The sequence below is a fragment of the Sus scrofa genome, chromosome 1 (assembly GCF_000003025.6).
Source record: "Sus scrofa isolate TJ Tabasco breed Duroc chromosome 1, Sscrofa11.1, whole genome shotgun sequence".
Classification (NCBI taxonomy): domain Eukaryota; kingdom Metazoa; phylum Chordata; class Mammalia; order Artiodactyla; family Suidae; genus Sus; species Sus scrofa.
This window is the reverse complement of record NC_010443.5, coordinates 39,535,874-39,560,019: the sequence shown is the minus strand read 5'-3', so window position 1 is coordinate 39,560,019 and position 24,146 is coordinate 39,535,874. Positions and strand designations below refer to the sequence as shown.

The following is a 24,146-nucleotide window of genomic DNA, read 5'->3' as shown; positions in this document are numbered from 1 at the left end:
AATTGAAGATAACAAGCTTACCTTTAGCTTTCTTTGAAGCTGGTACATCCTCAGAATCTTCCCCTACAGAGTAAAGAAAGATATATCAATTTTATGATTTATTTCTCAGATTTCCCAGAAAGGAAATACTGTATTTAAAGATTTTTAAGAGATAGATAATCTCTTCATTCATAAACTCAGCATCAAGTGTCTCTACGTACAAGAACTTCCTGACAAATAAAGCAACTTCTTTGACGTGGACAGAGAGGGGAGGCAATGGATACCATGCCAGGACTGTGGGCAGCAGGCCAGTCAAGGTGGCTAGAGCCAACAGGGCCCTCAGTGACCCTCCCACACATGCCTCTCCTCCTCTGACTCTTAAAACTGCTTCCCCAAACCACAATCGCTTTTAAAATTTAGGGAATTTGACGTAAATAAATTTATATACATGGCATATCAAGAGGAATTGTCCACCCACAAATTTTATTAGCTGACTGATTTACGACAATTGTAAAGGCAATTAAAAGACATTAAAGTTGAACAAAAGCTCCAACATATAAACAATGACTCTTCACTTCAGGTGCATTATATATATCGCTTAGTCTTTTATGCATTTTACTTAAAAGGTACATAGCAGAATAACGTGGTAATAATTTTAAGTCAGAGATCATTCTAACACAATATAACTAAATGATCTTTAAATTTTTATATCAATATTTTTAGCACTTGTAATGATTGGAAAGAAGGTCAGTTTTATATCACCTATTAAGATTTTGCATACCAGGTATTTATAAATAGAAAAGGAGTAAAACAGATCAATGTGCAAATTTTCTCTAATAGGAAAGAAATGCAACCTTCAAAAAGAGATATCAAAAACACAATGGGAAACAGAAACAAAATTACTGGCATTTTTTTATGGTAAATTATTCAAGTTTCAACCTGACTAGTTTTAAAAATATTTAAGTACAAATTTAACTCAATTAAATACTGAATTAAGTGACCATGGTCTTAAATTGCCTCATCAACAGTTATAAATAAAAGAATGGTATAAATAATTACATGATATTTTAAGTGACATAATATCTATATTTTTAAAATGATATCAGAGTTCATAGATGAATTGAATAATAACTGTATTTAATTGTGTAGTAAAAATCTGCTTATTTCTATGGAGGATATTTACAAAACTAATGTGATGCAAAGCCTTTATACATGGAATACACATTTTATTTTTGTAGATAATAGCACACTTAAAACTAAGGCATGTATTCTCTTGGATCTATTTGTTACCTATGGGGAAATAAATATGAATAGAATAAAAACTTAACTTCTTCTCTTTCTCAAAATTAGTATTCTGACCCACAGTAAACTAGCTACAGGTAATAAGAGCTGGCAAGAACTGAGTCACATGTTGATCACTCAGGCTAAACAGAAGGAAAACAGAGGCACAAGGTAAACTGCCAGCCCCCAGCAGTTGCTATAGAGATGAATTCTCTGTGTAAACAACTTAATGGTAACAGAAATTTACTGAACTAGGGATAATCCATGCAATTGTAACTGCTCAGAATACAAAAAAAGGAAAAAAAAAAAAAAAAGAAGTAATACAGTCCATTTACTCTTATAACTTGTTCCTTGACTGGGCAAGTGGTACTTTGGATAAATTACTTGACTTTGAATAGGTACAGCTATTATTATAAAAGAAGTATCCAAATGTACCAAGAGACTTTTAAGGAGTGACTTATTTTTATGGGAAGAGCAGTTAGGAAAATGCTTTATAAAGTAAGTCTAATTTAAAATGGGCTCATAAAAACAATAGAGAAGATCAATGAAACAAAAAGTTGGTTCTTCAAAAAGATCAATAAAATTGATAAACCTTTAGCCAGACTCATCAAGAAAAAAAAGGAGAGGGCTCAAATCGATAAAATTAGAAATGAAAAAGGAGAAATTACAACTGACTCCTTAGAAATACAAAGGATCATTAGAGACTACTATAAGCAACTATATACCAATAAAATGGAAAACCTAGAATAAATGGACAGATTCTTACAATGGTACAACAAAGATTGAGACAGGAAGAAATTGAAAATATGAATAGACAAATCACGAGTACCAAAATTGAAAACGTGATTAAAAACCCTCTAAAAAACAAAATCCAGGACCCTATGACTACACAGGTGAATTCTATCAAACATTCAGAGAAGAGTTAACACCTATTCTTCTAAAACTCTTTCAAAAAACAGCAGAGGAAGGAACACTCCCAAGCTCATTCTATTAGGCCACCATCACTCTGATACCAAAACCAGACCCCTGGCCACAAAAAACAAAATTACAGATCTTTATACCACAAAAAACAAAATTACAGACCAATACGAAAAACAGTCACAGTGCTGATAAATGACTTAAGCTTAAGAGCAAAGACCTAAAGGCATAATGACTTAAGCTTAAGTACTGTTATGTGCCTAGAGGTCAGAGTAAGAGCTTAACCCTTTACCACCTAAGTGGCTTTTTAAATAGTAAAAGAACTTATATAATAGTAAACCCTGTATGATCCACCCATAGCCACTCCTCACTTAATCTCACAATAAAAGCAGTGTGGTTTCTTGAGGCAGGTGCTCTTGGTCCCTGAGACCTTGAGTCCCGTGCTCTTGGTCCCTGAGATCTGGAGTTCCCCGGCACTCTTGGTCCCTGAGACCTTGAGTCCCGCGCTCTTGGTCCCTGAGACCTTGAGTCCCTGGCTCCCACCTTTACTTAAGATAAATGTCTCTGTGTCTTATTTTATGTTAACTATTTTTCCTTAAGTTCCACAGCACCCGTTCTTCAGCCCCATCCTGCTGAGCTGGCCCCGGCACAATACACTGATGAACATAGATGCAAAAATCCTCAAGAAAATACCAGCTAACTGAATTCAAATATATATTAAAAGGATCACACACCATGATCAAGTAGGGTTTATCCCAGGGATGTAAGGATTCTTCAATATTTGCAAATCTATCAATGTGATATACCATATCAACAAACTGAAGAATAAAAATCACATGATCATCTCAATAGATGCAGAAAAGGCTTTTGACAAATTCAATACCTGTTTCCAGTAAAAACTCTCCAGAGAGGAGGGATAGAGTGAATCTACCTCAACATAATAAAAAAAACATATATGAAAAACCCACAGCTAACATCATTCTCAATGGTGAAAAATTGAAAACATTTCCACTAATTTCAGGAACAAGACAAAGATGTCCACTTTCACAACTATTACTCAACATAGTTTTGGAAGTCCTAGCCACAGGAGTCAGAGAAGAAAAAGAAATAAAAGGAATCCAAATTAGAAAAGAAGAAGTAAAACTATCACTGTTTGCAGATGACATGATGCTACACATAGAATACCCTAAAGACAGCACCAGAAAACAGAACTCATCAATGAATTTGGCAAAGTTGTAGGCTACAAAATTAATACACAGAAATCAATTGCATTTCCATATACTAGTAATGAAAGATCAGAAAGAGAAATCAGAGAAATCATCCCATTTACAATTGCATCAAAAGGAATAAAATACCTAGGAGTAAACCTACCTAAAGAGACAAAAGATCTATAGTCTGAAAACTATAAAATGTTGATGAAGGAAATAAAAGATGACACAAACAGATGGAAAGATACAGCATGCTCTTGGATTGGAAGAATCAGTATTGTCAAAATGGCTATATTGTCCAAGGCCATCTATAGATTCAATGCAATTCCTATCAAATTACCAAAGACATTCTTCACAGAACTAGAACAGAATATTTAAAATTTGTATGGAAACACAAGAGACCCTGAATAGCCAAAGCAATATTGAAAAAGAAAAATGAAAATGGAGGAATCAAGCTTCCCGACTTTAGACAATATTACAAAGCTACAGTCATCAAAACAATATGCCATTGGCACAAAAAAAAAAATATAGACCAGTGGAACAGGCTAGGAAGCCCAGATGTAAACACAAGTGCCTATTGGCAACTAATCTACGACAAAGGAGGACAGAACCCACAGTGGAAGAAGGACAGACTCTTCAATAAATGGTGCTGGAAAAACTGGAAAGCTACATGTAAAAGAATGAAAGTAGAACACTATCTAATACCATATACAAAAATAAGCTTAAAATGGATTAAAGACCTAAATATAAGACACTATAAAACTACTAGAGGAAAACATAGGCAGAATGCTCTTTGACATAAATAACAGCAACATCTTGTTTGATCTACCTCCTAGAATAATGACGGTAAAGACACAAATACCAATGGGACCTAATCAAAGTCAAAACTTTTGCACAGCAAAGGAAACCATTAAAAAAAAAAGACAAGACAACCCACAGAATGGGAGAAAATCTTTGCAAACAATGAAACAGAAAAGGGCCTAATCTCCAAAACATAAAACAACTCATGCAACTCAACACAATAAAACAAATAACCCAACTGAAAATGGACAGAAGACCTAAATAGACATTTCTCCACAGAAGACATATAGATGGCCAATAGGCATATGAAAAAATGTTCAATATAACTAATTAATAGAGAAATGCAAATCAAAATTACAATGAGGCACCACCTCACACCAGTCAGAATGGCCATGATTAACAAGTCAACAAATAACAAGTTCTGGAGAGGGTGTGGAGAAAATGGTACCGTCCTCCACTGTTGGTGGGAATGTAAATTGGTATAATCACTATGGAAAACTATATGGAGGTACCTCAGGAAACTAAATATGGAGCTACCATATGATCCAGCAATTCCACTGCTGGACATATATCAGGACAAAACTTTCACTGAAAAAGATACATGCACCCCTATGTTCATAACAGCTCTATTCACAATAGACAAGACATTGTTTTAAATGTCCATCAACAGATGAATGGATTAAGAAGATGTGGTACATATATATACAATGGAATATTAGTCATAAAAAAGACAAACTAATGCCATTTGCCTAAACATGGATGGATCTAGAGACTCATAGTAAGTGAAGTAAGCCAGAAAGAAAAAGACAAATACCATATGACATCACTTCTTTTTTTTTTTCCTGCTTTTTAGGGCCACACTCACGGCATATGGAAGCTCCCAAGCTAGAGGTCAAATTGGAGCTATAGCTGCCAGCCTACACCACAGCCACAGCAATGTGGGATCCTTAATCCACTGTGCAAGGCCAGGGATTGAACCCGCATTCTGATGGATCCTAGTCTGGTTCATTAACTGCTGATTCACAAAGGGAACTCCAATATCACTTATTTGTGGAATCTAAAATATGGAACAGATGATCCTATCTAAAAATAAAAAGCAAGGAGTTCCCATCATGGCTCAGTGGTTAACGAATCTGACTAGGAACCATGAGGTTGCAGGTTCGATCCCTGGCCTCACTCAGTGGGTTAAGGATCCAGCCTTGCCATGAGCTGTGGGGTAGGTTGCAGACATGGCTCAGATCCCACATTACTGTGGCATGTCATAGGCCGGTGGCTACAACTCCAATTAGACCCCTAGCCTGGGAATCTCCATATGCTGCGGGTAAGGCCCTAGAAAAGACAAAAAAAAATTAAAATAAAAAGCAAGCAAGCAAACAAAAGACAGAAACAGATCATGGCCAAGAAGAGCAGACTTGGGGTTTCCATGGGGGAAAGGGGAGGGAGTGTGATGGATGGGCATTTCTGGGTTTGATGCGAACTGTTGTATTTGGAATAGATGGGCAATGGGACCCTACTGTACAGCACAGGGAAATATGTGTGATTGGGTCACTCTGTTGTACAACAGAACTTGATGAAACTTTGGAAATCAACTATACTTTAATAAATAAAATGGGCTCTGTAATATAGACAGAATTTTGACTAAAGGAGATGGTAAGTTTAAAGTGAAGGCAATCATATTAAGACAGTTTAGATCCAGCAAACAATAAAGGTTATTTGAAGAGCATGGGCAATGCTGAGGAGGGCAGAAGAACCGCATCTGAAAAGGCTGGATAGGATTATCGCGTGCAAGGTCTCTAAAGGTCAGGCTGAGTAGTCTGTATTAATGTCACGACAAATGAAGACCATTCCACAGAGAAATAATATTTTAGGTGTATTTAGTAAAACCAGTAAAACTAGACGATGAAAGAATGGATTCAGAGGAAGAAATCGTGAGTGGATTTTAGCAGTCAACATAGAAACCATGATTTCTGCAACTAGGAGTCATTGAAGGAGTTGAGCATAAACAAGGCTTTGTAAATAGAGTTATAGAGAATTGAGCACAGTGAGTGCAAGAGATTAATACAATAAGGGATAACACCATGCATTGAGTTTGGAGAAGGATAATGTCCTAACAAGGAAAGCCTAACAGGTACTCATTAGCTGGATATCATGAAAAGTTTAATTTTCTATGAGTTCAGTTGTGGTGTTGGCCAGTCATAAAATTGCATATATGTAGCAAGGCAGAGAAGGCAAGATGTCTGGAAATTTTAGAAGTGACATGGACAAAACTGGGAAAGCTGAGACATCATTTTAAAGATGGCAATAATAATTAATATTTCTTTAGCACTTACCACCTGTCATGTTCTATTATTTCACATGTACAAGAATATCAATCCTGACAACATCTAAGTAATTTTCACTTCTTATTTTAAATCTCCTGTACAGATAGAGCAGAGATGGGTTAAGTGCTGCCTATGGTCGTAAACTGACTGAGTGGCAGGGCTAGAGCAAAGCCCCAAGCTGCATATATCAGAGTCACTTGAATGAAGATTTACATATATTTCACAATTGTGTGCCTGTAATGTGTCATCCATTGTTGTAAGCACGAATAATACCATCTTCTCAGTGAATCTGTGAGGCAGGTACTATTACTATTCCCATTTTACAGAAGGGAAAATTGAAGATTAGAAAGTCACGGTGCCAGAGCTAGAAAGTGGGGAAATCAAGATTCAGATCAGGCATTTGGATTCCAGAGATTGTGCTGTTAATCATAATGCTATTCTACCTCTTGAGAATGACCTTCTAAACTCAGAGCTCTCTGATCAGAACCCATGCATTATATTGCCTAACAAGTATCTGCAGGCAGGCTTAGACAGAGTCAAGTTACACAAAAGCCATGCACTGGACAGAGCAGAGATGAAACAGTGTCCCTCGAAGCATGTCCCTCTGCTCTCCCATCAATCTGTTCTTCTTCAGTGGGGATGAAGAGAATAGTTACCTAGTTGTTTTTTAAAATGGTGATGATAATGAAGAGGAAAGTATATCAATTCTGTTCACCTAAACGCCGTAAGTAATTTAGGTAATAATTCTAAACACTGAAGAATAAAAATGTATTATCTTGACTTTCAAGCTGCAGACTCCATCCTGAACCTACATGAAACTTAGATTCCAAAAAACCATAAATATCATGGAATCTACCCTCCCACCCAAAGCAGATGTGTCTACTATAACGAAGTCATTGAACAGATGGGAGTTCTGGTCTGTGTGTCTACTATTTTAATCTTTTAAGTATGCTGATGTTATGGTTTGGATTTTGCATAACTGTTTATACTCACTGAATTGGAGCTATAGACATGGGTTCTTTAAGAGCTATTAGCTTATGAAACCAATAAATATCATGATAGAAAGGCTTAGATTTCCTATTTTGAAGTGATATATCTTTTCATTAACTGATAACTTTTCTGAATTTACAATATGCCTCATCTCACATAACTGTCTGTTACAACATTTAAAAAATTTATATATGTGTGTGTTACTTTATGATCAAATGTAATGTAGTAAAATAACAACAATAACAACAAAATGCCAGTTCTCTCTGCCCTTTGCCTGCAAGTCATTGCTGATCTTCAAGCCTGATATCTAGCCATGGATCAAAAAAAGAGAACAGGATAGGATTTCAGAAAGATTCGGGTGGAAGGTCTTTGTCTGAATGGAGACCAACGATGTTGACCATATCAGAGAATGGGGGAAAGAGAAAAAAAAAGGTAATTAAGATTTGCAATTTGGAAGTATGGGCTGATGCTTTAAGAACACTATTTCAGGAAAGTGCCTGATTTAATATTCAGATGCATGGAGTTAAAGCCTGAAGAGTTGATGGAGAATTGGTAGGAAACTTAGTTCAGAAGTGTGGTTGTAACTGAAAGCAGATCAAAAGTATAAGAACTTCAGGAACAGAAAGGGTAGGAGACATTTTATACAAGGGAATCATTTGAAGATATTTGTAAGCAGGGGGAAGAGGATCTCTTAGAATGAGAAGTGAAGATGTGGGATTGAGGGAGCAAGAATCAGGGGAGGCAAGAAAGAATGGAGTGGAGGAGAACATGAAGTAGATCAATCTTGGGGGAAGCAATGCTTCTTCACCTGAGCCTAGGAGGGTAGTGGTGGGTGAAAAAGAAAAGATTAAAAGAGATTGCAATTTGGAGAGAAGGAAAACTGAAAAGAACCCACAATGATGCCCTAGACTGTTAAATTTATTTTTCTTCTTTTTACAGATAACATTTTCCTATGTAGTGCCCAGTCTGCTCTGCATATTTTTAGCCAACAGGATAAATAAATAAAAACTAACTGAATAATGCATATGTGTGAACCAGCTGTTACTGCATGTTTATTTCTACTAGCAGTCTATTCTGATTTGCACAGAGTTTTGAGAAATATTCATAGGTAAGCATCTGGGTTCCTTAGGCACAGACAGAAAAGCAACTTAGCATGGATTTTTGTATACTCACTCACACTTCTTACTTTATCTAATTCACTGCATCACCTTTTGTCTTCAGAAATACTGAAAGCTCCAAATTTTCTCAACTGATTGGCTAGATTATGGGTAAATAGCTGGATAGAATATTATATTCTCAGAATTTATATTTTTAAAACATCTTAAGAATCTATGGTAGTTCAAAGCTAAGTCAATAGCCAGTTTATTTTAGCTGTCAGATATGAAAAGCTCTTGTATACATGCTATTATTTAAAATGATCATGAGTTTTAAACAAAATTAACTGCCACACTAAGCAATATCCACAGAATTCTTAGAATTGACCCCAGGAGTAATAAAATATGCAGAAACAGCTCAAATTTAGAATTTTGCACACAGTGAAGCCAAGGGTATTCAATAAATATATACAATCCTATCTGAGTGTCTGTCCTATCTCTCTAAGGATAAGACACAACTGTCCTGAGGGCAATGTCAGAACAATTTAGCATCACCAATAAATGAATGAGGCCACAATGCTGGTTCCCTAAGACTAATAATGGACAGCGACAAACCTTTCACCAAATATGCCTTATAAACAGACTTTCTCTGGGGTCTGGTAGAAGCAGTGATCAGAGGGGATGAGGATAGCAGCTACTACCTATTTAGAAGCCTTCAGCCAAAAGTAACTGCTCCATTTTTTTTTTTTTTTCCTCCTGGAACAAAATCGCTATGAATTTAATCACTAGTGTTCCAAAAAAGTAGGATTGTTTTAAGTCTACCCAAAATCTCATCATTTCACTCATTTTGACACAAAAGCTTATACACAAAACCTACCTCTAACTGGGGAACTAACCCATTAATATCATTATAAGCATCATTATCATCCTCCTCCTCACTGATAGCAATTAATGATCACTTACTATGCACCAATCACTTACTAGGCACCAAGCACCTCTGCACTCTATCATTATTGGTTTTTTTGGCTGCAGCCACAGCATGCGGAAGTTCCTGGGCCAGGGATTGAAACTGAGCCACAGCAGTGACCCAAGCCACTGCACTGGCAACCCTGGATCCTTAGCCCACTGAGCCACATGGGTACGAATGCTGGCACTCTACTATTTTATCTTACTTAACCTGCTCAAAATATTGATGTGGTAACATTATTATCATTATTCACATTTTAAAAATAAGGCTACTATGAAGCACAAAAATGTTAAGCAATTTAACCAAGTATTTAAGTCATGATTGGAACCCAGTCCATCTAAAGCCAGTTTCCCTGTTATCAGCCACTACCCTATGATGATTTCTATGTCTACCAGGAGTTTGTTACTAATTTGTTTTTAACAAAACCTATACTGATCTTAGTATCCATCAACCCTCCATTCCAGCAAGTGATCTCCAATAATATTTCATTTCAGCAAGGGACCTCCAACAAATAAAGGAATCATTTTATCCTGAATTAAGTTTTATCTATATAATACAAGAAGTATGTTTTCCTTTTTCATAAGTTTATGTCTATATGTATTAACTGAGGATGAGGATGGTTTGGTTAGAAAGAAGATTAAACTGAGAATTCTATGACTACGGGGCATCTAAAATTTTAATAACAGTTTCATTGTATACAGTTGCCTAGAACTAGGATATCAGATATTTTACTTCTTAATTTAGAAAAGCAAGGCAAGGGAGTTCCCATCATGGCTCAGCAGAAACAAATTTGACTAGTATCCATGAGGACGCAGGTTTGATCTCTGGCCTCCCTCAGTTAAGGATCCAGCATTGTTGTGGCTGTGGTGTAGGCTGGTAGCTGTAGCTCCCAATTCAACTCCTAGCCTGGGAACTTCTATTGACACAGGTGTGGCCCTGAAAAAAAAAAAAAAAAAAAAAAGTAGGAGTTCCCATCGTGGCACAGTGGTTAACGAATCCGACTAGGAACCATGAGGTTGCGGGTTCGGTCCCTGCCCTTGCTCAGTGGGTTAACGATCTGGCGTTGCCGTGAGCTGTGGTGTAGGTTGCAGACGCAGCTCGGATCCCGCGTTGCTGTGTCTCTGGCATAGGCCGGTGGCTACAGCTCCGATTGAACCCCTGGCCTGGGAACCTCCATATGCCGCGGGAGCGGCCCAAGAAATAGCAACAACAACAAAAGACAAAAAAAAAAAAAAAAAAGGAAAGTAATGCCTGAAACTTGGTTACAACAAGATCTGTGGGTAACATTAAAAATAACTACTAGGCACTAATACTTCTGATAATATGGTAGACAATAAGAACAACTACAAAATCACACCGTTTGTTGCAGTGCTGGGCTCAGAGGAAGTAAAGGAAATCTCCAAACAGAATCCTCCCTTCTGTCCCAGGAAGGGGAAAAATACCCTGCTGATGCAGGAAAGATGAAAACACTCTGAAGACAAGTGATTATATTAAACCTAGAACTCAAAAACTAGGTGGGCAAGGAGCAAAGTAGGGGTACAGGGCTGAGATCCCTCATTATATCTGGGATGGTGAGATGAAAGTATAACCGTCCCAGGGGATTCTGAGAAGACAACAACAAACAGTATTTAAATCTCCTCCACCCCTCCCCCCAAAAAACAGATAGCAAATGCCCAAAACAATATTTATTACAAAATGAAACAAAAGATAAAATCAGAGAGTCAAAAGCCCACCAGGGATCAGTGCTTGCAGAAGAGGAAGAAAATGGAAATAATGAGGATTCTGAGATACCGGAAAATAGGGAGCCCCCACCTACGGTCAAGAGGTATTTTCTGAAAAGCGAATCAGAACAACTAGAGGTCATCGGTTGAATCTGGGAGAGACTTGCCCAGTCCATCAGTGGGTGAGCATAAAGGGGTCTCCATGAAGTCTGAGTGCTGATCAAGTACCCTAGGATCTCCAGAAACAATAAGCTAGCACTAACTTCCAGGATAGGACACCTCAAATTATATGAACTGCCAAGAGTGGATTAAAAGTTGAGTAGAACAGGAACAATAGCGATAAAGAAAGATAAGGTCAGGTAAAAATGAAGGAAAGAAAAAATATATGACCTCATAAAGTTCTAAACATAGAAAAGGCCATCATGAGTAAGAATCTGAAGAAAGAACAAATTTCTATCATGAAGTACTTCAAATATTGAAATTTTCACATTCAAAATTTAGTATATATGAAATGTTTTAAGAAATAAAATACACATTTATAAATAAAGACAAGCAACAGGAGATTATGAAAATAATGAATAAGGTTTGCAAAACAACTACTACAATAAAAATATAAATTATATAACAGCTCATTGAATTAGTTCAAATAACAGGGCTCAAGAATCAATTAGTGAATACATGTTAGAACTGATTGAATTAGATTAAGAATTGCATAGAGACACAAGAATATGAAAAATTTGAAAGAGTTGTTAAGAGAAAAAGAAGAAAGAGCATACATACCTAACAAATTCCTAATAAGCAGAGCAAAAAAAAAAAAAAAAAAAAACAACAAAAACAAAAACAGAATATTTGAAGTAATGGCTACAAATCCCACAAATTGGTAAAAGAAAAAAAAAATAATGTGTCCTGGAAGCATTTTACAATAAAAAGGAGCTCTTACCCCAATAAACAAGAGTGAAACTTCAGCAGATCAAAGGCAGAGAGAAGATAATTAAAGACTTTGCCAGAAAGAAAAGATAGATCCTGTAAGGGAGATACGACAATTCAACTGATAACAGAATTTCCCCACCTCAGTAGAAGAAGAGAAAATAAGACAGTGGAATAATATATTGAAAGTGGTCAAAAAGTGTAACTGGTGACCTAGATATGTGCCTAGAGGAAGGCTTTCAGGAATGAAGATAATTTAAAGACATTGTCAGGTAAATAAAGACAGAATGTTTTCCACCAATGGGTTTTGCTCAAGGCTCTTCTTCTAAAGATGCCACAGGAAGAAGTATGATGGCAAAAAAAGGTCAGAGATGCAAATGACATGGTAAGCAACGACACTGGTAAACATGTGGGAAAAGACAGATACATATTGATTGAAAAAAATACAAATGAAAATTGACGTTCATGCAGTTTTAAAAGTTAGAACTAAAAATATTTTAAAAATTAGCACGTAAATCAGGATTAGATTTAATGAAATTTAAATGTTTTACCATCTTTCCCTTGTTTAGAAAAGGATGTTTCAACAAAAAGAAAAAAAGATAAAAAAGAAAAGGATTTTCCTAGTAATTTTATTCTTTGTTAAGTGTGCATAGTAAAATTCCAAGGATAACCACACAAAAATAAGAGAAATACTCTTTCCAGATGAGTAGAGGCTGAAAAATATACTACTATTACTAACAATAAAATTTAAAGGGAAAAGCTCTCAATTTATAACAAGACAAGAAATAACATAGAGAAGGACTGAGAGAGAATGAAAAATATTAAACAAAAAGTAATATGGTAAGAACTAGATGACCCAAAATATTAAAAATCACAACAAATGTTAAGTAGTTAAATTCATTAGATTAAAAAGCAAAGTCTATTGTATTGGATATAGTACAAAATAAAGTTTAACTTTATGTTATTTACTAGGAACATATTTAAAACATAATGTCATGGAAAGGCATAAAATAAACATTCATTTAAAAATTCTGATAAAATACTAACCAAAAGAAAGCTGGAATAATTATAATATCAGACATACTACACTTTAAAAAAGATCATTATATGGAATACAGAAGTCTTTATATAGAGATGAATGTTCAATTCCCCAGAAAGTTATAATTAAACTAGTATAAAACTTATAAAAGAGCACCTAACAAAAATTGAAAAATCTATAGGGATAAGCTAATAATTTTCCAAAATAGTAAGAAATTTCAAGTCTACTCAATTATTGATATCTCAAATATTCAAAAAGTTAATGGAGATACAAAGTAATTGAAGAACACAAGCTTGATTCAATTGATACAGAACTGTGCTTCTAACCATTAGAAAATACACATTATTCTCAGCAATATACTGAATATTTACTAAAACAGATAATATATTAGTTCATAATAGCTCAACACATTTCAAAGAGTAAATCATTTTCTCTAACTACTATACAATTAAGTCAGGAGTTGATTAAAGAGGATAATTTTTATAAAATAGGTTTGGAAATTTTTAAGTATTTAAAATTCTAAAGCTTCAATGTAATATAAATTAAAATTTATGATGGAATTAAGGTATACTTAAAATTGAATGATAATGAAAATATACTATATATAAAAGCTTGGGGGATGCTACTGAAGTAACAAAGGAAAATTTATTGCTTTATATGTAAAATGTGGATAAAAGGTAGAGATAAATAAAAAAACATAAGTAATATGTTTAAAAATTAACACAAAAATGTTAAATAAATCAGAATCAAAGCAAATACCCATACATAATAGAATAGATTAAAATGTATTTATTCACAAAGTACTATACAATATAGCAGTGAAAAAGAATGAACTATACACAAAAATACTGATGAAACTGAGGATAACATTAAAAAAAAAATCTCAGAATATGTCCTACAATGTGATATATATGTGAACATGTGATAAAATTAGAAAATATCAAGATAATTAAAAAGATAAAATTCAGCATATGAGTTATTACCTCTGCCAGGAATCAAGAGATGGGATGGGAGAGTCTAAGGGAAGAGCCACATGATTTACAGTATCTAGTTTTCAGATATATACTTATATGTTATTTTGTATATGTAACATATACATATAATTAAATACTTTTAAAGAACAAACATGTGGAACGATTTGTGCTTGTGAAGAAGAATAAATTCAAATTGTAACATTAATTTGTATACAAGAAAAATTATATAAAAGAAAAATCACCTCTCATGTTTAATCTTCATTTCCTAAAGAATTATTTTAGAAATGAGAAGATCCTTTTTCTGTGTTTAAGTGTATAATCAAGTTCACTGATTAAACAATGGAAAAGACAATTATAAAAATAATTATTTATTTAAAGAAATGGAAATGACTTTTTAAAAATGATCAAACAATTTTAACAAACCACAGGGAGAGATTTAATAGTCATTTAAGTTTCTGTAATTTATTTTTTGGGACACATTTTGGTCAACATTAGGCAAATGAATTCAATATACAACTGGTGTGAATAACACCATTGAAACTCATTCTGCAAAATTAAGCAAATAATGTTTTAAGACTTTTTCCTATAACTGCATCTTAATCAGACTATTAAATTTTCTCCTGCTGTGCTAGAAATGTGACTGGCATATGTGTTGTATCAAAATTGAATCACTTATTTAAAAGTTAAAGTGTTGATATGACACCACTAATCAGTTGCACATTACTTTTTATTAGCAACTTAATTAGTGTGAGATAATAAATGATTTTATTTAGTCATGAATTAACTCAGGCGACTTTTAGGTGGATTAAATCACTTTAGAAAAGATCATTATTTTGTTTTATGAAAGAGAATTACAAATAATATCAACATAAAGGAACTATTCTCTTTCTGTGTTTAAGAATTTAAGAAAATTGGAGTTCCCATCGTGGTACAGTGGAAACGAATCTGACTAAGAATCGTGAAGTTGAGGGTTCAATCCCTGGCCTCGCTCACTGGGTTAAGGATCAGCCGTGAGCTGTGGTCTGTGTCACAGACGCGTCTCGGATCCTGAGTTGCTGTGGCTGTGGTGTAGGCCACCAGTTGTAGCTCCAATTCAACCCCTAGCCTGGGAACCTCCATATGCCACGGTTGCAGCCCTAAAAAGCAAAAAAAAAAAAAAAAAGAAATTTAAGAAAATTAGTTCTTTTGCCACCAGATTTTCCTATTATCCTAGATTATCATTTTATAATTCATTAATAGTTTCATAATTGTCTGAAAAAGTGAAATATTTTAAATGGCAATAGCATCCTTATTCAGAAATTTTGACTTTCTGAAATTTTGAAAATTTTCAATCCAGGAACATATAATCAATAAATAATAGGTTACATTTTTATTAATGACAAATTGTGTAATTTAGTTATGTTTAATTATATTCTTTTAAAAGAAGTCCTTAACCTAATATATATCAAACATATAAATTAGGAAAAAGACCATTAACTTTTATATTCACAGATTTTTTTTGTTTAATTTTAACTGGTGCTTATTTTTAGACAAATTTCCAAGGTAGCTGAATTCGATATCTAAAATATCCACCATACTTTAATCCTGATAAAAAATTACTCATTAGTTTTTTAAATTTATTTTTATTTTAAGAGAATTGAAACATTTTTTATTTTTTAAATTTTATTTATTTATTTATTTGCTTTTTAGGGCCACAGGCTAGGGAGGTTCCCAAGCTAGGGGTCAAATTGGAGCTACAACTGCTGGCCTTTACCATGGCCACAGCAACGCAGCAACCAAGCTGCCTCTGTGACCTACACCACAGTTCATGGTAACGCCAGATTCTTAACCCACTGAGCGAGGCCAGGGATCGAAACTGCATTCTCATGGATGCCAGTCAGATTCATTTCTGCTGTGCCACGACGGGAACTCCCAAATTACTCATTAATTTACTATATTTATATAAGAAGAAAAATGCAGAACCAGAAAAATGAATGAACTTTTAAATTTTTATTTATTTATTTTTTTTAGGGCCACATCCCCAGCATATGGAGGTTTCCAGGCTAGGAGTCAAATTGGAGCTACAGCTGCCAGCCTACACCATAGCTACAGCAACACAGGATCCTTAACCCATTGATCAAGACCAGAGATCAAATCTGCAACCTTATGGCTACTAGTCAGATTTGTTTCTGCTGCACCAGAATGGGAACTCCGAATGAGCTTTTTAAAAGTTAGAAATCATTAAAAAGCAAATCACGAATGTAAGCTACAAAGGAAGTTGTCTAAAAAAAATGGAAATCCTGACTAGCCTACTGCTGGGCTTGTTTGAGATTCTATCAAAAAGTAATTAACTTCTACAAACATTAGATTTTATCAGAATAATTTCTAAAATTTTAATTATTTTTGATATTGAAATTCAATCTCAGAGACTCATAATGATCAAAACCTGCCTATGCAGGTAATTTTGGTGAAGTGCTAATAGCAAATTCCTCACTATTTACAATATCAGAGATATATATTACAGAAAAAGATGCCAAAGTTACATTTCCACATAGAATCATCTCAAGAAATGTTCTTACTACATCACTCCATTTATTTATTTATTTATTTATTTGTTTGTTTGTTTGTTTGTTTATTGTCTTTTTTGGTCACACCCACAGCATATGCATATTCCCAGGTTAGGGTGGGATTGGAGCTATAGCCACTGGCCTGTGCCACAACCACAGCAATGCTGGATCTGAGCCACAACTCATGCAATGCAGGATCCTTAACCCAATGAGGGAAGCCAGGGATCTAACCTGCATCCTTATGGATACTAGTCAGATTCATTTCCGCTGAGCCAGGGTGGGAACTCCTATATCACTCCTTTGAAATACTCATTTTGAGGGGCAAACCAACCTAGTTATACTTAAATGTTGATTGTTAGACAATAAGAACAGAAGAACCCACTATTTTATAAATCTTTTCTCTTGAAACCCCAACACTTGTTGCTATAAATATCTGGTCAGTGTCTCAGCTATGTCAACAGCCTTGAAACTCTTCTAGGTGCAAGCCTTTCCTTGTCACCATTTGTTTTTAATGATGTATTTCTCATTCCTTTGTTTTATTTCATATTTTGCCTTTGGGCAAGTTTCTAGGGAATGATGTTTTAGGATATACAAGGTATTTTCAAAGAAAAAAGTTTTTCAAAGAGTTAAAATATTAATATCAGTAAGAAATGGTTGAATACTAGGGTATTCAAGAATGTGAATATTTGTTTTGCTTCTAATTTTTAAAATAATAGATATAATACAATCTAACGCCTCTTGATAGCTTCCTTCAAACTCCATGGAAAGCTAATTATTCATTATATATTTACTATATCTATAAAGAAAAAGGATAAAAAATGAAAATTAAATGACTATTTCTAAATTAGAAAGCGACATCCTTAAAAAGTAAACCTACAGGAGTTCCCGTCGTGGTGCAGTGGTTAACGAATCTGACTAGGAACCATGAGGTTGCAGGTTCGATCCCTGGCCTTGCTCAGTGGATCAAGAATCTGGCGTTGCCATGAGCTGTGGCGTAGGTTACAGACACAGCTTGGATCCCGCGTTGCTGTGGCTGTGGTGTAGGCAGGTGGCTACAGTTCTGATTAGACCCCTAGCCTGGGAACCTCCATATGCTATGGGAGCAGCCCTAGAAAAGGTAAAAAGACAGGAAAAAAAAAAAAGTAAACCCTCAAAAAGCATTGATAAGACCATAATCCTCTGTGAATTATGGAAAATTTGAGTTTGCAACATTACTTTCACTGATGTTATAGAGACATGTCAGTGCACCACTGATTCTTTTTTTATCCCAATAATAAAACCCCAGACATTTGAGAACCCAGTCCCCTAAGACGACCTCAAGAATCTCAGAGCAAGCCACAAGAATTTAGAAAGAGATTACCTCCCCTCTCTTTTACATCAGTCTTTTTCCACACAGTAACAATCTCCCCCACCCCCACCAAAAAAATCTGGGGATGAATTACAGTCTGTGCATCTAACACCAAAGCAGAAAAAGTGACCTATCAGAGGTGGGAGATCTGGTCCTGTTCAGAAGACAAGATTTACAGGCACTAGGGTAGAGAATGCAGTTGGAAGGGAGCAATGGGCTCAAAGCAAGAACTATTTATAGCTAAAGACAAATAAATAACTGAAAAAGAAATAAGAAACTGAAGAAAAAAAACTAACAAATGTACATAATGTTGAAGAAGGGTTTAGAAAAAGAACAGTGGTTCTTTAGTTTAAATTATCTCTACCATGTTCTGTTTGATAAATCTGAGTCAGTTTTTGATGATTGCCTCTAAAAAAGCATGATTAAAAAAAATAGGGGCTAAAGAAAATATATTCTTAATATACTCAGAAACCAATTTATTATATCATTCTGTGATGTCCTGAACATTTATTTCATAGGGTCAATAAGAAGCAATACACTTACTTCCTCATCCTTTCTCTTCAGTTTCTACTCTTATTCTTACCACTATTCTTGTGAGGCTAGACTTTCTGATGATTCCTTCACATTTCACTCTCTTATATAAAGCACACTATAGCTTTCCATGGTAATAAGTCTAAAGCCCTTTGGCTTGCATTTTCTCTAGCTCATAGTTTCACCCTACATGTCCTTTCCTATCACCGATTTCTAACACAAGTCCTCAACTCCAGCCAACATTTCTTTTGATTCCTTCCGCACACCATATTTTTTCCGTTGCCTATGTAAAGAAACAGAAAGAATATATTATGATCTGTATCTCCAGTTCCTGGCATAGAGCTCTTAAATCTATTTGAATTTCCTTAATGACAGGAGAGTCTTTTGTTCTAATTCGACAGTGCTTGGTGGGCCCCTGGATTGGGGTTGGTCATCAGAGAGACCAAGCTATGGTTAGAAGTGTGGCACTTTCAGCGTCATCCCCCATCCTCCATGAAGGGGTGAGTGGCTAGAGATTGAGTTCATGATCCATCATGCCTTCATGATGAAACCTCCATAAAAGTCCCAGAAGTACAAGGTTCAAGAAGTTTCTGAGTTTCTGAACATATCTACATGCCAGAGGGTAGTGCACCCCAACTCCATAGGAACAGAAGCCCCTCTGCTTGGGACCCTTCCAGGTCTCACCCTATGAATGTCTTCATCCGATTGTTCATCTGTATCCTTTACCGTATATTTTATTATATAATAAACTGGCAAACCTGAGTAAGTGCTTCCCTGATTTCTGTAAGCTGTTCTAGCAAATAATTTAATCCAAGGGAGGGATGTCCTAGGAACTTCTAATCTGTAGCCAGGTAGGGTAGAAGGTGTGGATAACCTGGGGGACTACTATTTTTGATTGGCATCTGAATTTGAAGGGTAGTCTCATAGCACTGAGTCCTTAACCTGCAATGTGCTAACTTCAGTTAGTATCAGAACTGCATTGAACTGAATCGTAGGACATTCAGCTAGGATCATAGAGACACGGTTGGTGTGAGAAAAATCCTACTTGTCTGGTGTCAGAAGTGTTAGGAGTGTGGTAGTAGTGTGAGTGAGAGTAAAGGGGAATCACACAGGAGAAGTGAGTTTTTCCTTTATACCCCCTTTTTCCATTTATCCAATCCTAACCATTTTTCAAATACAAATTCTGGAACTACCTCCTATATGTAGACTGTCCTGACTACCTTTGGCTATAGGTGAAGGGTGTGGAGTGGGATGTTTCAGAGGGCTTTCCTGAGGATCAAATCTAAGTTTTGCTTGAATTAGTGAGACAATTCTGTACCCTTGTAATTATTTTCCTTTTTTTTTAATGTCTGAAGCAAGTCCATGTTGGCTCTATTATTTGCAGTCAAAGTACTCTGAATGAGATGTATGGCAAGGACTACCCTTACTGATTATCTTGTATTGTCCTCAATATTGACTAAATGATGGGCACAGCAGAAGCACTCAGTAAACACTGAGACCTGCTCTGCTCAATGCAATAGCCACTGATCAACCTGGGCAGCAGGGAATTGAAATATGACTCACACAAATTGAAACATGCCTGAAATGCAACACACACACACACAATTTCAAAGGCTCAAAAAAATTATGTAAACTATCAATACACTTCTACATTAACTACCATTTGTATATAGAGAGTTAAATAACATTATTACAATTATTTTCACCTGTTTCTTTTCACCTTTTTAATATGTGTACTTGAAATTTTTTAAAACTACACATGTGGTTCTCATGATGTTTCATTAGATAGCATTGATTTAAAATGATTTGTCTTTTTTTTTTCTTTTTATTGCCACACTTGCAGCATATGGAAGTTCCTGGGCCAGGGATTGAACTGAGCTGAAGCTGCAATGTAGGCTGGATACTTTAAGACACTGTGTCAGGTCTGAGATCTAAACCCACACCTCTGCAATGGCCTGAGCCTCCACAGTAGGGTTCTTAACCCACTGCGCCACAGTGGGAACTTCTGATTTACCTTCTTAAGTGTGGAAACACGGGAAGGAAAATTGCTATTTTCTGGAATTTATAGGGAAATTTACAATTGTATCCTGTATATTTTGAGCTTCTATTCATACTTAGATCTTAATATTCCAGAGAGTGTTTTCTGAGAGTTTGATCTGCTTATGCTATGCAAGATTATATCCATTCCTAACTATGTATTCTCAGATACATAATTATAATTAAGTTAATGAGCATTAGAAAACAACAGTGAAGGAAATAGTATTGCTCAATCATATGTGCTCTACAGCAAGTTTTTAGTGATAGAGGGTTTAAGGCAGAAGTAGAATTATTGTATTTCACTCTGCCTCAATCACTGAAAACATTTATGTATTGAATGCAAGTCAATTTTATCTTCAGGCTCAAGAACATGATAAGGTATTTGTTAGATGGTATCATTTCAAATGAGGCAGTTTTGTTTTTTAAGTTTCAACATAAGTCAGATTAAAAGTTATCAAATTCCTGTCAGTGAGTTTAGTATGAAATGACTCAATCTCTGAACACACTAAAAAATAAATATTTTATGAATTTCAGCTTGAAATTCATACTGTGCTCCAAAGAGAATTTATCATCAATACAAGCAGTACTTACTTGATAGTCTTGCAGGTTTTTCTGCTAAAAATAAAGAAAACAAGTTTTGTTTAACTCGGGTAAAATGCAAAGAAATTACATATCAATAGACTATGTAAAAGTATGCAGTATCTTTTGACTCTCTTCCTTATTAAGAGTTAGTGAAGAAATATAACTCTCTATTGCCTGAGAACATGTCTTTGACTATCTTAATTGTTTTGAGACATCAAAAAAAGCTATTAATTATTGCAGGTGTCACGACATATTTATGCTTTTTAAACAATTTTACTAAAATCAGCAGGATCTGAGTTAAATTATTTTGGTTTAACTATAATTATACCTAACTCCATTGAAATTACTTTGCATGATGTAATTAAATATTTGCTATAAGATTCCAAATTCCATAAAATGTATTATTGAGAATTATTTTCCTTTCAGAGATGAATAAAGACAAATAACTACCTAGTAGACTGTAAAACATTAATCTCAAAAAGCGACATGCAGAATCAGTTTAATTTTCCATAATCATTTATTTATTAGATTCAATGAGAGATTATAATTCTTCAAATATGTTTTTCCATTAAACTGTATGTAGGTAAGACAAACATATAAAGTGAAATGTTTGTCTCAAATACTATAGCAGACATTCTAACTTTCTAAAAAAAAGAGGATTGGTAACATCTATATTCCATTAACCTCAGTCTAAGTTAAAGGGCTAGGCTAAAAAATATAATTTTTTAAGGAATCTGCATAACATGTTTTACTTTGAGACTTGTAGAGTTTCTGATATAAACCTAAGAAATACAAATTGGCAAACGTTAGGTTAATGCCAATAGAAAAGTTCTTTAAAACATTTTTATTTGGAATAGTTATATTATCAGTAATATAAGAGAAGCACATATATAAAATTGAAAAATAAATGAAATAATTCAGAAAAATACTTTAGTAAAACTAATGTTATAATTTTTCCTTTAAAATATTAGCATTGGTTAAAGAGATCAGGATTTAGAAAAGAATAAAATACACATATCGAGATGAAGTGAACAATTCGTTGAGTGAATGAATGAATAAGAATGTGCCTATGTTCTCAGCTGGCTCTGGGTTGGACTTGTGCTTTCACAAAGAAAAATTTTTCCCTGCTATGATATCATAAAATAAAGATCTTAGAAATAATGGACTCACAGAAAAGAGCAAGAATGTCCAAATTCTAGAATCCCTTGTACAGCCCTCTAGTCTTAGCTCTAATAGACCACTTCCCTGGGTACAAAGTGGAGTACATTTCATCTTTGGGCTGCTCTAATTGGTAGAAAGCTTTCCCTTATGTTTCCCACAGTGTGGTAGGAGTGTTAAGATGGGATTGAATGGGCTTAGCTACTAAGTCTTTGGCATCATCCCCACTTAGAGCCAATTCTCATCTCTATGGTGGAAACACTCTGAGATATTAGACTTCCCATCACCTAACATCAACTCAGCTTTAAACTGGGAATGTAACTGTTGCTGTACTCAGGAGGAAATTGCACTAGTAATAAGAAAGGACATAGCCACAGATTTTCTAAGTAATCTTCCTTTTCATTCTTCTGGCTGAATATTTTAAAAGATATCAAGTAAGATTTTGGAGAGTGTTCCAACATAAAAATTGAGTTCCTGGAGTTCGCACTGTGCTCACCAGAAATGAATCTGACTAGTAATCATGTCAGATTCATGAGGTTGTGGGTTTGATCCCTGGCCTTGTACCTCAGTATGTTAAGGATCTGGAGTTGCCATGGCTGTGACGTGGATCCTGCGTTGCTGTGGCTGTGGCTGTGGCCGGCAGCTACAGCTCCAATTAGACCCCTCGCCTGGGAACCTCCATATGCCGAGGGTGTGGCCCTAAAAAGACAAAGAAAAAAAAAAGCAAAAAATAAAAATAAAAATAAAAATTGCATTACTGTATCTTTCCACAAATTTTATCTGCTCTCTTATTCTAAATGTTACCCCTTAATATTAATGACAATTTTGTCTAGATATGTTCTTCCATTTTGGGTATTTATAACACAGTATGCAGCAACAGGAAACCAGTAGAATATAAAATCCCTCCTCCCAAACCTCCTGCCATACACATACACAATAGAGATCTATGTATTTACTATAAATGAAAATTCTTGCTCAGATATAGCATGTTTACTTAGCACTTCAAATTTAAATAATTTGCATTTTATACATTTTATTGTATTTTGAATTAGATTCACCTAACATTTTGTCACCCAGACAGTATAATTCAGTTGTACCCTTATAGTTTTATGATAATATCACCAAAATAGGTCACTCTCACTTTAGTAAAGAACATTTACCTGCCAAGTGCATGCTGGCATCTGCCCCCTACTACCCATTTTGTGTCTAAACTAAATTAATTGAAAGGATTGATTTATAAGTAATAAAAATATACCCATGAGATTAGCTATATTTTATGTGGTCATAGATAAAATGAATCTCAGCCCTATCTGTTTTTACTACTCTATCATTCTTGATTGTAGTAATGTTACAAAAGTCTTTTGCAATACATTTTCCTTCTGGTATGCACTGGAATATCCTACTGAATGTTTATGTTGTTCTGTTTCTAGGTCTCCATATTTTCTAGTTTTCCACTGAAATGTAAGCTTCCTGCTAAATTTCCTATCTGTTCACTTCCTCTGCTGTTAACAGAAGTGTATACCTGCTAGACTTCCTTGCTTTAAAAAAATTTAGTGTTAATATTAAGTGTCAGTACAATTCAGGCACCTCCATATCAACACAGCATTTGAATATTTACAAAGTTCAAGATTACCTTTTGTCACATTGTGTGATTGAAGACTTTCTTTACTTGCTGGGACTGTATATAAAGAAAATATAAATTAAAATATGAATTCTCAAAGCAA

General features: G+C 34.9%; 1 protein-coding gene across 1 annotated transcript in view; it reads right to left on the bottom strand.

Moving 5' to 3' along the window:
• The window catches only part of TRDN (triadin), a 386,702-nt gene that overhangs the window by 7,226 nt on the left and 355,330 nt on the right, over positions 1-24,146 (bottom strand). Inside the window, exons 37-39 of the mRNA XM_021088731.1 lie at positions 24,056-24,100; positions 21,274-21,297; positions 22-63 (exon numbers count right to left, since the gene is read on the bottom strand). Coding sequence (XP_020944390.1) covers positions 22-63; positions 21,274-21,297; positions 24,056-24,100 — 111 coding nt within the window. The remainder of the gene's footprint in view (positions 1-21; positions 64-21,273; positions 21,298-24,055; positions 24,101-24,146) is intronic.